General features: G+C 47.6%; 1 protein-coding gene across 2 annotated transcripts in view; it reads right to left on the bottom strand.

Annotated features, from left to right (window-relative positions):
- Positions 1 to 1,742: 1,742 nt before the first annotated feature.
- LZTR1 (leucine zipper like transcription regulator 1) overlaps positions 1,743 to 13,660 on the bottom strand; it is a 35,571-nt gene continuing 23,653 nt past the window's right edge. Inside the window, exons 13-20 of one of the 2 annotated variants that reach the window (XM_032133007.1) lie at positions 13,000 to 13,183; positions 11,010 to 11,179; positions 9,069 to 9,225; positions 7,636 to 7,762; positions 6,413 to 6,562; positions 6,097 to 6,202; positions 5,318 to 5,398; positions 1,743 to 2,552 (exon numbers count right to left, since the gene is read on the bottom strand). In XM_032133007.1, the coding sequence (XP_031988898.1) occupies positions 2,436 to 2,552; positions 5,318 to 5,398; positions 6,097 to 6,202; positions 6,413 to 6,562; positions 7,636 to 7,762; positions 9,069 to 9,225; positions 11,010 to 11,179; positions 13,000 to 13,183 (1,092 nt within the window). In that variant the 3' untranslated portion in view covers positions 1,743 to 2,435. The other variant, XM_032133009.1, reaches the window with a different exon arrangement.

The following is a 13,660-nucleotide window of genomic DNA, read 5'->3' on the forward strand; positions in this document are numbered from 1 at the left end:
CCTTAGTGCCTGCAGGGCTGGAGCAGCTCCTGGCCCCGATCCACACTGCTCCTTGCTCGGCTCCTGCCCAGCTGCCGCAGGTCCCGTGTGGCAGCGGGGACATGGGGAGCTGGTGCAGTGTGGCAAAGCTGGAACCTCCTGGCTCCAGTGCCCTGAGCTGCTGCTCCAGAGGAGCTGGGCATTGCTCCTCCACCTTGCTTTTTGCCACTACCCTGGAGCTCGCACTGGGTTGGAGGAAAGGGGCGCTCCTGCTCTCCCACCAGCAATCCGAAGGGCAGAGACTGTAGGAATAAGACAAAGCTGGACAGCCACAATGTTTCTTATTCCTTATCAAATGCAGGGATATGACTGCACAAAGTCCAGTACAAAACTGCCCAAGGCTGCAGGAACATCCTGGGAGCCTGCTGCCCATAATGATAACAAGGTGGTGATAACAAGAACACCTAACTGCCCTGGGAAGCTCATGTGTACCCCACAGTGTGTGAGGCCCCTGCAACGCCTCCCATCCTGCGATCTCCTGGGAAACTCGGGTGTCCTCTCAGAGAGGTGCACGGTCCTGGCACTCTGCACAACAGCAGCCCAGAAGCAAATCACAATGGGCTACAAGTTTTCACACACTAAATCTCTGACCCAGCACTGTGGTCTCTACAGCCATGACTGAGCCCAAACCACCCCCAAAGCCAAGACCCCACAGTGCCCACTCCGAGGGTGCAGAGATCATGCATTTCCTCACAAGTGGGCTCAGGATTCAAAGAGCCCACTTGTGAGTTATTTCTGGTGTGGCATGGTTGAAACCAACCTGTTCAGCCTGAGAGAATGAGGCTTCCCTGGGCAATGGGTGTCCTCTAGTGGATCAGCATTACTGGAAATAAACTGTAGTGCTGTTACAAGTTGCAGTGTAGAACCTTTCTCCAGCTGCCAGTCTGGTTTCCCAGGGAACACAGATCCTGTCAGTACAATTAACATGACCTCTGCTATGAGACTCCACTATCTATGAGGCATCTGGAAACAATCCCTCTGTTTTAAAAGGTGCCCTTGGCTCTCAGAAGCACCTGTCACCTCTGGTCTGACTCACCTGAGCAAGCCACCAGGGAGACAGACGGGGTGGTCCCTAGAGCACTTCCCTTGGATGAAATACGTGACACATTCTCCATTGCACAGACTGCAATACCCTGGGCACACCGCAGCACGGGCAGATGTGTCAGACTATGGGATGCTGACGAGGAGCCCACAACTGTTCCAGGAACACTTCACTGAATGCAAATCATGGCTGCAAGGGTGGGAATGTAAGGGCTGGGAGCTGCATGTCTCGGCAGGGATCCTGCACCACTCCAGCTCCAGACAAGCAGGAAGCAGCCCCTGCAGCTGGAGCAGGACAAGGTTTTGATTCCCTGCTTGTCACTCCCTCCTGGGGCAGCCCCAAGGGCTCTGGGCAGGGCTGGGACAGTTCCACCACCAGATACTTTACCAACACCACTCTCCTCTCCACTCTGCAATGTGGAAAGCACCCAGCACAGAGCTGGGGGCTGCAAGGGGAGGGAACAGTAGCTGCTCCTGTATGGGCTGGGAAGGGCACTCTGCCTTCATTCACCTTCCTGCAAAGGCAAGGCTCACAGAGACACTTCAATATAAAATTAGTAACAAGATGTAACACACTTATTTTTAACAATGTGACCTTCATCAAGCACAGAACGTTTTTTGCTTAATTTTTTTCCAAAATGAAATCCAAGTCAATCATGAAATGCCAGAAGAAGTTAATTCTTTATTAATAAATAGATTTAGAAAGGCTTAGCAAGACAGGATTAATGGATTTGATGGCCAGAGAGGACTGCTGTAATCTTCTAGTCTGACCTGCTGCAGAGCATAGGTCTGGATTCCCACAGCCCACCAATCCAGGCAGTTGCACAGGGGCTTATCTGTCAATCCACACCATGGAGTCTCTGAAAAGTCACTGCATTCTGGTCCAAGGGCCAGTCCCCCTGTGAACACCACGTGCTCTTGTTCCCAGTTTTGTTCTGACTTCCCCTTACAGCCCCTGGGCTGGGTCAGCTGAAGCTCTTTAAATAGTATTCTTTAAATATTGTGTTTCAAAGGATTAGTGACTCTTACTCATGACTGCTTGATTTTACAGTATGAAAGTAATAATGGACTTAATTATTAACGTAGTAACTCCCCAAACCATGTGGAATCAATTCACGCCTGCCTGCAATGATTTCAAGTCTACATTTGGGTAACAAATGTAACAAAGTCCAAACGCTGCACAAAGGTACAAACGCAGCAAATCCAGAGAGAGCACCTCAGCTGTTCCTGTTCCTCCAGGGCTGCTGCAGAGTGCAGACACTGAGCTGCTCAACACGTAACAGTAAACCAGAGAGCCAGCTCTACAGTGCCAGTGTTTTTGAGGAACAAATGAGAAGGTGGATTACCAAGGCATGTCATATGTCTGCGCTCAGCTCCGCGCACTGCTTGTCTGAGATGTGGGTAGCTAAAGAATCTATGATGTCAAGGAGGAGGAGCTGACTGAGCGAGCGGAGATTTGGCAACTTGGAGACCTTCAAGGAAAACAAAACAGAAAAAACAGGAAGAAATTAAAACCCTCCCAAAATCACAGCTCATGTATTACCCTTTTACCCTTGGGCATCCCACAGCAAGTCAGGCTGGGCACAGATGGTGTGAGATCCCAGCTGTGGGGCTGGGCTGCAGGGAACAGACCATGGGGCTCCAGTCGGGGCTTAGAACCAAATTCAGACTGCTGGGAGTGGAGAGCAGCAGGAATCTGCCCCCAGAGCTGCCCCTCTGTTGGTACTGACAGCCCCACTGCTACAGGACACTGACTGAGCACTCTCCTAAGAGCAATGCTGGACACCAGCACAGCCTGAGCTCTGAGATCTGTGTTTTTGCACCGAAAATGTGATTCAGGGCTGGATCTCTTTGCTCCTGTGCTCCTGAGGAAAAGCTCTTCTCAGTGTCCATGCTGGTTCTGCTGGCATTCCTCCTGCAGTCAAAGCAGGTCACTGGAGCAGTTGCCAACAAAAACCTCCACCACATCAGATAGATGAGAATCTACAACAAACTGCATGCTTTTGGACTGGTCAGAAGCTCAACTGTTAGCAAAAAGGAGCTCTACACATTCCTCCCTTCTCCACAACCTCATGGTAAGGAGCCAGTAATCCCTCTGTCTAGAGGCACTAACACACACCCAGCCTCCAGGCAGACTGTGCCCCACTCACCCACCCGCCTCACCTGAACTGAGATTATCACCTGGCTCTAGGGAGCTGCACTGGGATAAACAATAACGATGTCCTGAGCAACCTTTGAAGGCCAGGAAGGAAATAGCTGAGGATGCTTTCAGAAAGGGCTCAGGACGTGCTTGTAGCAATATCCCCAGTCTAAGGACTGGCAGGACTGGCAGGGAGGGAGAGAGACCCCCTCAGCACTGGTGGGATCCTGCCCCCAGCCCAGGCACGCACTGCGGAACAGATCAGGGTGTCACTACAAACACGTCACAACAGCAGGTTTATTAGGGCTTTTGCACAACACTGACACACAAGAGCCTGTAAACACATTGCCCAAAGCAGTGAACCTCTGGGAAACAGCTCTTCAGTAATGTTCCTGCTGTGAGGAAAACTCCTTAACAGTCCAAATCCAGAACGGTGTTAAGTTACTGGAAGAACAGGGGATCCCACAGCCAGAGACCTGGCCTGCCTGAGCCCTGGTGACCCACCGGGCTTATGCCCGAGAACAAATCCCCCTCAGAGCCCATGGCTGGCCCAGGAGCAGAGCAGAGAGTGTCCGTGCCCAGGCACACTGAGTCACCCAGCCCAGGCCAAGAATCACACACTGAGGCCTCTCAGTCCAAGGGAAAACATTGCATAATTGAGATTTCTCCATGCACATCTGCTTGACAGTCTTCCAGCCACGTTTTGATGAACACTGTTCTACCAGTCAACAGTTTAAATATAAAACATTTCCCCACATCCTGGTGAGGAAGTACAGCTGAGGAACGCCCTCCAGCTCCCATTGCTGCCTCCCAGTGTTGCAATGTCCATTTCCCTCTGTATGTTCTGGGGAGAATCACACCTCTTTGTCTTCCTGTGGCCTCCACTGGGAAGTGATACTGTGATATTTCAGCCCTCAGCTGCTGCAAGGCACTGACCCCAACCCCAGGGATGTCCTGTACCCTGCAGTGGGACCATTCCCCGTCCCTGCTGAACCGAGCTGCTCCGCAGGACTCAAGGGGCCAGAAGAAAACAGAGAGGATGAAGGCAGGGGCTGCAACCTCACACTGTGGACTCTCCTCTGGGAGTGATTCCTGGATGCTGGCTCCCCTCTCAATGCTTTTTATGCATTTTCAGTTATTTCTGAATGTAAAATGCGTCACGCTCCAGCAACTTTGGCATTTAATGAAGAGCCCGAACACCGTCCTGTCTCCTCTCCAGACACTAATGGGACATAGCAGTGCTCTTTTTCCCCAGGAGGATTGTGAGTTTAAATATACAAAGGAGAGTGAGCTACTTGAATATTAACTAGGGAATTATTACCAGTATGTGTGTAGCATCCAGAAATCCCAATTCCTATGATTTATCTACCTATTTCAGCAATGCTAATGAGTTGAGCGATGAACTGATGACATGCTGGGGAACTCTCATGGAGGGATCGATCACATCTCATAGGAACAATTAAATGACAATATCCTTATTCCCTCAAGTGAGGACAGGAGTATCAGCACAAAGTATCTTGACCTTTCCTGCCACTAATGCATAATCCCATCAAAACAGAACCACAGGATTGTTAAGATTGGGAAAGACCTCTAGGACCATGGAGTCCAACTGCTGAACATGGAAATCACAGAGAGCCCAGCCAGGACACGGTAATTTGTTTTAGAGCACATGACAATATAGTATGTATGGCAGAGAATAGTTCAAGGGAAATATGAGTAGCACACTGATAACTGCTAGTGAGGCAGAGATTTGTGCCCTCAACATACAACAAATTTACCCTGCTATACACATAGGAATCCAACGAGGGCATGGCACAAAATTAACAGTTGGAACAACTGGAAATGGAAGCAACTTTGGGTAACCTCTGGCTTGGAAGGGCTTCACATTTCTAGACTAGCTTGTTCTAGTCTTCCATTTACTTTGGTGTGAGAAGTGTGCTTAGCAGTCCTGTCAGTGAGTGTCAGTAACATGCAGCCAGCTCTCAGCTTCCTCTCAAATGAGGAAGAACTACACTGAGTTCTATATTAACACGTCTTTAACCAAGGCAGTGACAGAGGACAGCAGCTCTCAAAAGCCACAGAAAAGATGCAACCAACCTTGGTGAACTGGTGAACGATGATGTGCAGACAGTGCCTCTTCATGTCGAGGGCCTGGGTCTTGTCAGCTGCCTCTAAAATCTAGAGCAGGAGCAAAAATGTGATTTCCCTTCTGCACAGCTCAGATGCACAAACAGTCCTGACCCAGAGCAGGTAACTCCTCTTAGCTAGGGAACATCTCCATTTTGCATTACAAACTGAATCTTTTCTGAACTACTCAAAAATAAGCCTTGGATTTAAAATGTATGGAGTCCTCAAGAGCTAATCAGCAGGAATTGCTTCTGCTCGTGCTGCAGATGTTCAGGCTGCCTGCCTGGAAGCTGGCATTGACACTGGAGGCTTTCTTACCACACAATATCTTTTGTTAGTTCAAACCCCACTGCCAGATCCTGTCAGCATCACTGATAAAACAAGACTAATGTCTGTCACCTGCAGATCATCATTTGCCCTGGAACAAATGTCTGCCAAAAAGGGTTTACAGTTGAGTGCTGAGCACGTGGTCATCTAAAAAAGACCTTTAGAAACAGTTCTGTAACGGGGGATGAGAGTTCAGGAGAAGCCAGGTGAGCAGCACCTGCTGAACCCTGCAGCACAGGAACAGAAGCAACACAGTACCAGGTAAGGAACAATGCTGTTGAAGGCTGGGCTCCCACACAAGTCATCACACTGCCACTGGAAGGGTCTGGGCAGTCTCAGTGACCTGGCACTGGGGGTACCCACTTGACCAGACCCCTTGGCTTTCCTCTAAGTGACTAATCAAAGTGCTTGGGGACAATTACCTGGAGCACATTCTCCACTGTGACATTCATTTCCAGGTTCTGCTTACAGTAGGCTTGGAGTCTGTTGTTGGAGAAGCCGTAGTAGTAAGGTGCTGCAAAGAGGTATCTGTTCATCCCATTGAGGAATAAACCAGAAAGCGAAGGTGAGAGCACTGATGGCAAACAAATCCATGTGAGGAGTGGAAGTGCAGAGCCTGCTGGTGCCCCCTGAGAGAACATCCTCCCAGCCTGTGCCAGGCAATCCAAAGCAAAAGGAAGGTGACCTGCTGGACATGCACTGAGACAGATCCTTCAATTCCTTCGAATTTAAGGATACAGGGAGTCTTCAGGAGGCATGTTCACTTCTCCATAATAGATGTATCTAAGCATGGACTCGAATGCTTGCTTGCTGGGAACCATTTCACCTATAGAAATGTTCACTTGCCCATCTTCTGGCATGAAGGAACGGAACATGGCTTCAAAGTAACTGGAAAGGGAAATAAAACTGATACAACACATTCTGCAGACAGATGGTTTAACCCAGTATTGTTCAAATGCTGCTATTCAGAACTGGAGCTTCCAAAGCAACAAATTCAGGTGACAACCTGGGCAAAACCACTGCTCATTTATTTTTTTCATATATGTCTGCCAGTGAAAACTCCAAATATAATCCCCCTAATTACCATCAGAACTACCTGAAATTCGTCTGTTTCTTGAAAATTAGGACACATGGTGCTTTGATTTTTTTCTCTAATTTGCATAAGACCCAGTAGAGAGCTTAAAGCATTATGAATTTCCTCGGTATCTACAGGCTGCCAATCATCAGGGCTGTTTTAAGAGCTGTGAAATGCTTCTGGTAAAATACCACAGTAACTAATACTGAATATTGTTACTGGGTCTGCAAAAAAAACTGTGACAATATTTGAAATAGAAATTTTATGTGAACACTTAATGTTTGGTGGAACATAAGGTGAAGGTCCACAGAACACACAAGTGCAGGACAAATCCACTTCACCCACGTCCTGAGAAGGGAGAACAGTCCCACCTTCAGCAGGGTGGACTCCTTTCTCTGCATAAAGCATGGGAACACTCTAGTCTTTGGCAGGCACCATTTTTTTAATGCTTATTCATAACCAATCTTAAATATCAGAAAGTGAGAAAGAAATTCAAGTTCCACAATACGAACTGTTCACTGTCAAAGGCTCCTTCTGACCTCAGTGGACATCTGCTGCTTTCCACTTCACTGAAACCACCTTATGTTTTCCACCCTTTTTCCCTTCCTGTGATTTTATCGATGCTTTGTCTTGCAGTGCAGCTTCTCACACACCCTCTGGAGAATCTCTGCAGTTCTAATTTCCTATCTTTCCCTGCTGGGTATCAAATGGAAAAAAATTTAATCACTACTGCTTAAAGGCTTATTACACTCATTGAGCAAAGCTGCATCTTAACACTTCATGCAGATTTAAGTTCCTCCCTGTCTTCTAAACCAAGCCAGCTGTGCACAGGCTGCCCAGCACTGCACTGTCCTTCACACACTGTCTTGTCAGGAACAGGGCTCACCTGGAGCGAGCTGCCAGGATGGCTTTGTGGGCTGGCCGTGGGTGCCCATCTAGGAGCAGGATGATATCACAGAATTCAGTCCCAGCTCCTTCCAGGTAAGCCTTCATGTCCTGAATTAAGGATGTTCCTGAAATCAAACATAATGAAATAAAGACATGATAGTTCCAGGTAACCAGGTGCTATCGAACTAATACATGGCCAAGCCAGAGCTCCAGCCCCTCTTTCCTTTGGGACTCGCAGCATGAATTTGAGTGAAGTCCTTCCTCCTAACTGTGGAGCAAAATGAGCTTCATCCTTCCCCACCACAACTCATTCCCTGCTGCCCATCCCAGAACCAAACCTGTCAGCTCTGCTTTCTGCCACTGACAGCAAACTCCAGCTCTGGCCACACTGACAGGTGCTCTCTGCAGATATGAAAGCTGATTTTTCCCTTCCATTTTCACTATTTCCAACCACAAGGAATATAAAATTTTGTGTATTAATGAAAAATCTTTCCCAAATCAGCAACAAAGGCTTCTTTTATCCAATATTTTAAATCAACCTTTGTAAATACACAACTGACAAATGGAGCACATCCAAGTCTGCTCCAAACTCACTCATATTTTCAAAGTTCATCTTTCAGTTTTTAGTGTTTGGGTCTCTCACACCATTCCAGCTCTGGATACACAACTGGCCGAGCCACCCTCCCAGCCAGTGCACCTCTCCTCCCTGGAAAAATGCCAGCCAAGGCCTTTCTACTTGACCTTCCAGGACTAGCTTCCTTCTCTTTCTCTCCAGTTCCCAATTATTTTTGTGCAGCATTCTACACCAACACTGCCAATGCCTCTGAACTTTGTGACCTTAGAAAATCTCATTATTACATTCCTTGTGTTGTGTGTCGGGGTGTTAAAATGTTGAGTAAGACTAGTCCCAAATCAGCCCTTGATGAATTCCATGATAGAACTGTAAATCACATATTTCTCTTCCCCTCCCCTCGTCCTGTTCCTTTCATACATGCACACAGAGCAGTGCCTTATTCACAAGATCTTCCTCCGTCCTCCTGCTCCTCCTTGGTGAACACCTTCAAGCAGGCTGGTTCCCTGCTCAGCTCTGTCACCCTTCAGCCACTTGAGTGACTGTGCACTGCCTTTTATTGGATCACTCTTTACACCCTTCTGCTCCTTCTCTCATCTCTCTGAACAGGCTCAAGATGGTTTATTGCAAGAACACGACGATGTTTCCCATGTACTTTGATGGGACACCATTCTGATTGAAACTCACTGGGAAAAGAACTGTTGTGCTCTGTCTCTGTCTGGGAGAGAGCCTGAGCAGTTATCCCAGCTGGGAACTGGTGGGCTGCAGAGGGCTGCTTCCCAGATATCTTCCCAGGCTAAACAAACCATTAGCAATGCCAAAGCAGCACAAGGAATTACTCCATAAAGCAGGAAGGTTACCAATGTCGAGCGGCTGGTCAGAGTGTGTTCGGACAGGAGGCTGCTGCTTTCTCCGGACAATCTCCACAATGAGGGATGAAGAAAGATGCTCAAACTCCTTCATCATTATGACTTGATTAAAATGGGATTCCTTCACCACGAAGTTCAGGCAATGTTCCTTAAAAATACACCAATATTAATTAAAAAATTCATGGTTGAAGTCATCTTACAGCGTCCCATAAATGTTACACGTTACATATGCCATCAGCCATCCTTTCCTTTGAACCTCCACATGGATCCTGCAGCTGGAACTATCAAACAATGATATCCTTATCCTTCCTAAATGACCATTTAGGCTCCTACTTGAACAGCAAATTCAGTACAATTCTAAGCATCTAGAAAAATTTGACTAGAAATACTGACAAGGAAGAGATTAACTGCCCACTGAGCTGCTCCAAAGCTTTCTAATACAGGAATCTCAGGAGATATTGAAAACTTCACAGAGATAATGAAGATTGGTTGCTACCTCATAGTAACTCTTAACATAATTAGATACCAAAAGTTAATTAAAAGGGTGAAGAGATCTTAACTCTTGACACTCTCCATCAAGGGTCCAAAGAGCTTGCAGGATTCCTTGTGTGGGTTTTGCCTGAACCTTTTCCGTAAACACAGCAAACAGTTCAAGAGCTCTGGAAGGCTCTTGTGTGATAAACTTCTTACAAAAATCAGTGTGGTGAAAAGGTGACAAATGAACCAGATCTAATGCTAAACAGTTTGAGACAAAAAAAGGGCACTTCATTTCTCAGTATGAACCAAGGCTTTCCCTCAGGACATTTTAATAAGCAATAAATGCAATCTATACCAGCTCACTATAAAGTGGGTACAAGTTCACCCAAAGAATCATTACTACTGTCTGCTTCCTGCCAGTTTATTTCACCTGGGAGCCAAAGGTATCTGTCAGGACTCACCTGTGAAATGTTTTAAACAATGACTGGGATGCCACAAAGAGCAGCTTTCTACCGAGGACCCACCCATGAGGACTAACGAGCACCTGAGCAGACAGGATGCCAGCTCAGGGTGATCCTGCCCGACTGGAGCCTTGTGCAAGAGCCCCTGTCACCCCAGAGGTGGCCAGGGCAGGTGGGGGCACCAGATCCACCAATGCTTGAGCTTCTGGGCAGCTGATGGCACCATGGTGCCATGCACCAAAGGCTGTGCTGGCATTTACATACTTGCTGCTGACCCTGCTGCTGTCCTCCTGAGGTCTTTCCTCTCCAAAGTGATGGTGCATACTGGCTTCTCCAGCCTCACTGTGCTTGCAGCCACCAGCAACAGGTCACTGGTGTGCACAGGCTGAACATCATCAGCAGGTACTGCATGGTCCTGCTCTGGCTCTTGGACTGGGGGCAGGAGCTGCTTCCCTGCAGGTTCAGCAGAACTGGCTCCGGGTACTGCACTGGGATCAGCACGGCCAGCACCTCTTGGGCTGCAGCTGGGGGTCAACCCTACCCTGATTGTCACCAAACACCCAAAAGCCCCCCACCCACCACAGAGACAGAGAACCACTGGCACATTTTGTTTTTTAGCGCAAAGGCCTGAGAACAGAGTTTAGTTTTTCCATCTGTCCAGGTGAAAGAACCTATCTGCAGTCTCAGTGTATGTAACACAGCAAGACCAGGCAATGCACTGGTTCCATCTTGCTGCAGCAAGAGTGAACTGATGAAGAGCCAAAGTCACTCTGCCCTTGACATTCTACAAAGCAGATATGCAAAAATATCGAGCACTTATTGAAAAAAGCCTACATAATATCACAAGCCACTGCAGGACAACCCATGCTAAATATACTCAAGCAACTGTAATTAAAGGAGTGGTGCATTTGCAAAAGCTCAGCCAAACATTAATTACATAAATTTTATTTTTAAAACTTTCTTATCAGTTACTTTGTATGCAGAATGTGATTACCTTTAGCTGATCCAGCTGAAGCTTGTTAGCATTCTCACATACAATGAGCACGTTCTGCAGATCTACAGATGCTTCAATATACTGAAGGCAGAGCTGTTCCAGCCGGGAGAGCTTGAAGTTTAAGGCCAGTTTGTACACATCCATAATGAGTAACACATCCTGAACATGACCTGGAATTGCAAGAGGGAAAACTGCTGGATAGCTCACAGAACAAAGAGAGGAACCCTTCTAAAAGTATTTTTTATATCAACCAGAGCAATCGGAATAGTAGAACAGGCAGTGACTGGAGTATTTTTATGGAGAAAAAAATTCCATTCCTGGTTAGACAAAATCTGAATCAATACTAGAAAAGGAGGCTCAAATTTGAAGCATGCAAAAGCCACTCCAAAGTATTTTTTAGACAAAGATTTTGTGACAATCTGGATCACAATTTTTTTAAACCCTCCAAAAAAAGTGAAGTCTTTAAAATCCCTGACAAGCTCTGGAGCTTGCAGCCTAATTTCTCAGAGTGCCCAGCTGCCAACAGCCCTGCCAGAGTCCTTGGGTTTTACACAGTAGTAACAATCAGCTCCCTGATTCTGACAGACCCTTATGAAGGCACTCTGTGCTTTCACTCTGTGCTTCAGCCTGCACAGACCCACAGGTGGTCTACAAGGGCTGAAGTGAGAGAGGGGCAGAGGGGACCCTTGCAGGCCACTGCAATGGGGCTACTGGGACACCAGCTCAAGGAATAATCCCCCATGGCCTTTGCTTTCCTCACAGAAGAGCTCTGCCCATCTGCTCTAACTACTTTTTAATAGAGAAAAGCCCTCTTGCATGTCACGTGCCTTCCCCGTGTCTAATTGGAAAATCCCATTTGATGAGCATGCCCAATTCCATTAGCTCAGCCTCTGGATGGCTCCCCAGGGTGCTGCTCTCAGAACTGAGAGGAGCAGCTAGGAATACAAATGGGCAGGGCAGGGCCCATGGAGGATGCCAGCAGAAAGGGGAGCACCAGGGAGACCCTCTCATGGGCTGGAGGAAGAGGGGCAGCCTGCCTGGGAAGCCTGTAACAATGGGAAGAGCTCAGGGGTCCAAGCCTTCCCTTGGCCTGAGCCTGTCCCAAGGCAAGGGTACCGAGGATCAGAGAACGGCTGGGAGCAGGATCTGGCAACGTCAGCAGAATCTAGGGAGCAGCTCCCTCACCCCCATTCAGTGGGATCATTCTCAGATGGGCCTCCTCACAGGGAAAGCCTTGACACAAATGGACACATATCACTTTTTTTCTGAGAACTACCTTTGCAGAAAAGGCTGAAGCAAAGTTCAGTGCTAGGGCAGCTGTACCTCACTGTACTTCACTGTGCCCCGTGGCTGCAGCTTCCCCAGCCCCAGCAGCTGGAGTTCCTCGCTGTATCCAGCCTCACTCCCATCACCCCACAGCCCTCCCCACTCACACAGCCAGGAGTTGGATTCCCTGTGTGGGAGCTGCAAGATCTCTGGCTATTACTTCCCTGCCCACAAGTGTTTTTAACTCAGAGAACTTCAATGAATGCATCAAATGGATTTTTCCTTTCTTGAGGCATTCGTTCAGACTGGATTTTTAACAGGTGATAAATACTGGCTTGCACACCTTTCTGTGTGGGCACAGTTTAAAATGGATCAAAAACAATATCAGAAAAAGGAAATAAGCCAAGCCAGGAATTAGATACATGGTCCTTCCAAGTAGGATGCTGTGATGTTCAAAACATCACAATATTTTTTGTTTGTTTGGGAGTTTTTACACCTTTTGGAATGATCAAGAACTTGTTCTTCCTTGATATTTGAAAAGAATTAGGAAAAAAAAAGCATGGTTAGTACGCTCTGATAAAAATCTGCTTTTTGTTTAATCTCAGGTTAGTAATTAAGTGCTCAGAACAGGACTGATCACTTGCAAATGCTTAATCCTGCTGTTTCAAAACACGTTTGCCCCCCTCCCCTCCCTGAGCCAGTGTTACTTCACCTGCTGCCCTACCTTTGCGGGGATACTTTATCTTATCCGTGTACAGGAACTGCATGAGCACCTCAAAGGGCTGGGCCTCGGCCTCGCGGATGGGCACTTCCAGCAGCGGCTGCAGTCGGCCCAGCTTGACGTTCCCTCCAATCCCATCCTTCTGGCATGTGGTGTGTCCCTCCTCTTCAACGTCTTGCTTTGATTTCTAATGAAACAGAAAAACCACCCAAACATGGCACAAGGCTGTGCCAGTGCACACAAGTTACCACCAAACCAGAGGATCCTTCTCCTTACTCCACATTCTTCAAGACCCAGGATCTCTTTAGCTTCAGGATTATCTTCAAGATAACAAGGAATTTATTTGTCTTAGACTTATTGTTCCATATCCTGGGACACACATGGATCAGAACACAAGCAAGTTCCTGGACACAGGTCAGAAGCAGGACGTCAGAGCAAGGGAGGGATGAACTGCACTGAACTCATATTCCTGCCCACAGCAGGAACAGCCTCACTCTGTGAAGGAGGGACAGGTGGGAGCAGATTCCACAAACCCTGCCCTGCAAAGGCAGAGCTCAAAGTGCTGCACAAAACTATTTTAAAGCACTCTGTTACCTCAAGTTTCACTATGACAGCCTTTCCCCACAGCCTTTCCAGTGGCAAAACAATTAACTGAGGGGCAGTG

This window comes from Corvus moneduloides, chromosome 24, assembly GCF_009650955.1.
Source record: "Corvus moneduloides isolate bCorMon1 chromosome 24, bCorMon1.pri, whole genome shotgun sequence".
Classification (NCBI taxonomy): domain Eukaryota; kingdom Metazoa; phylum Chordata; class Aves; order Passeriformes; family Corvidae; genus Corvus; species Corvus moneduloides.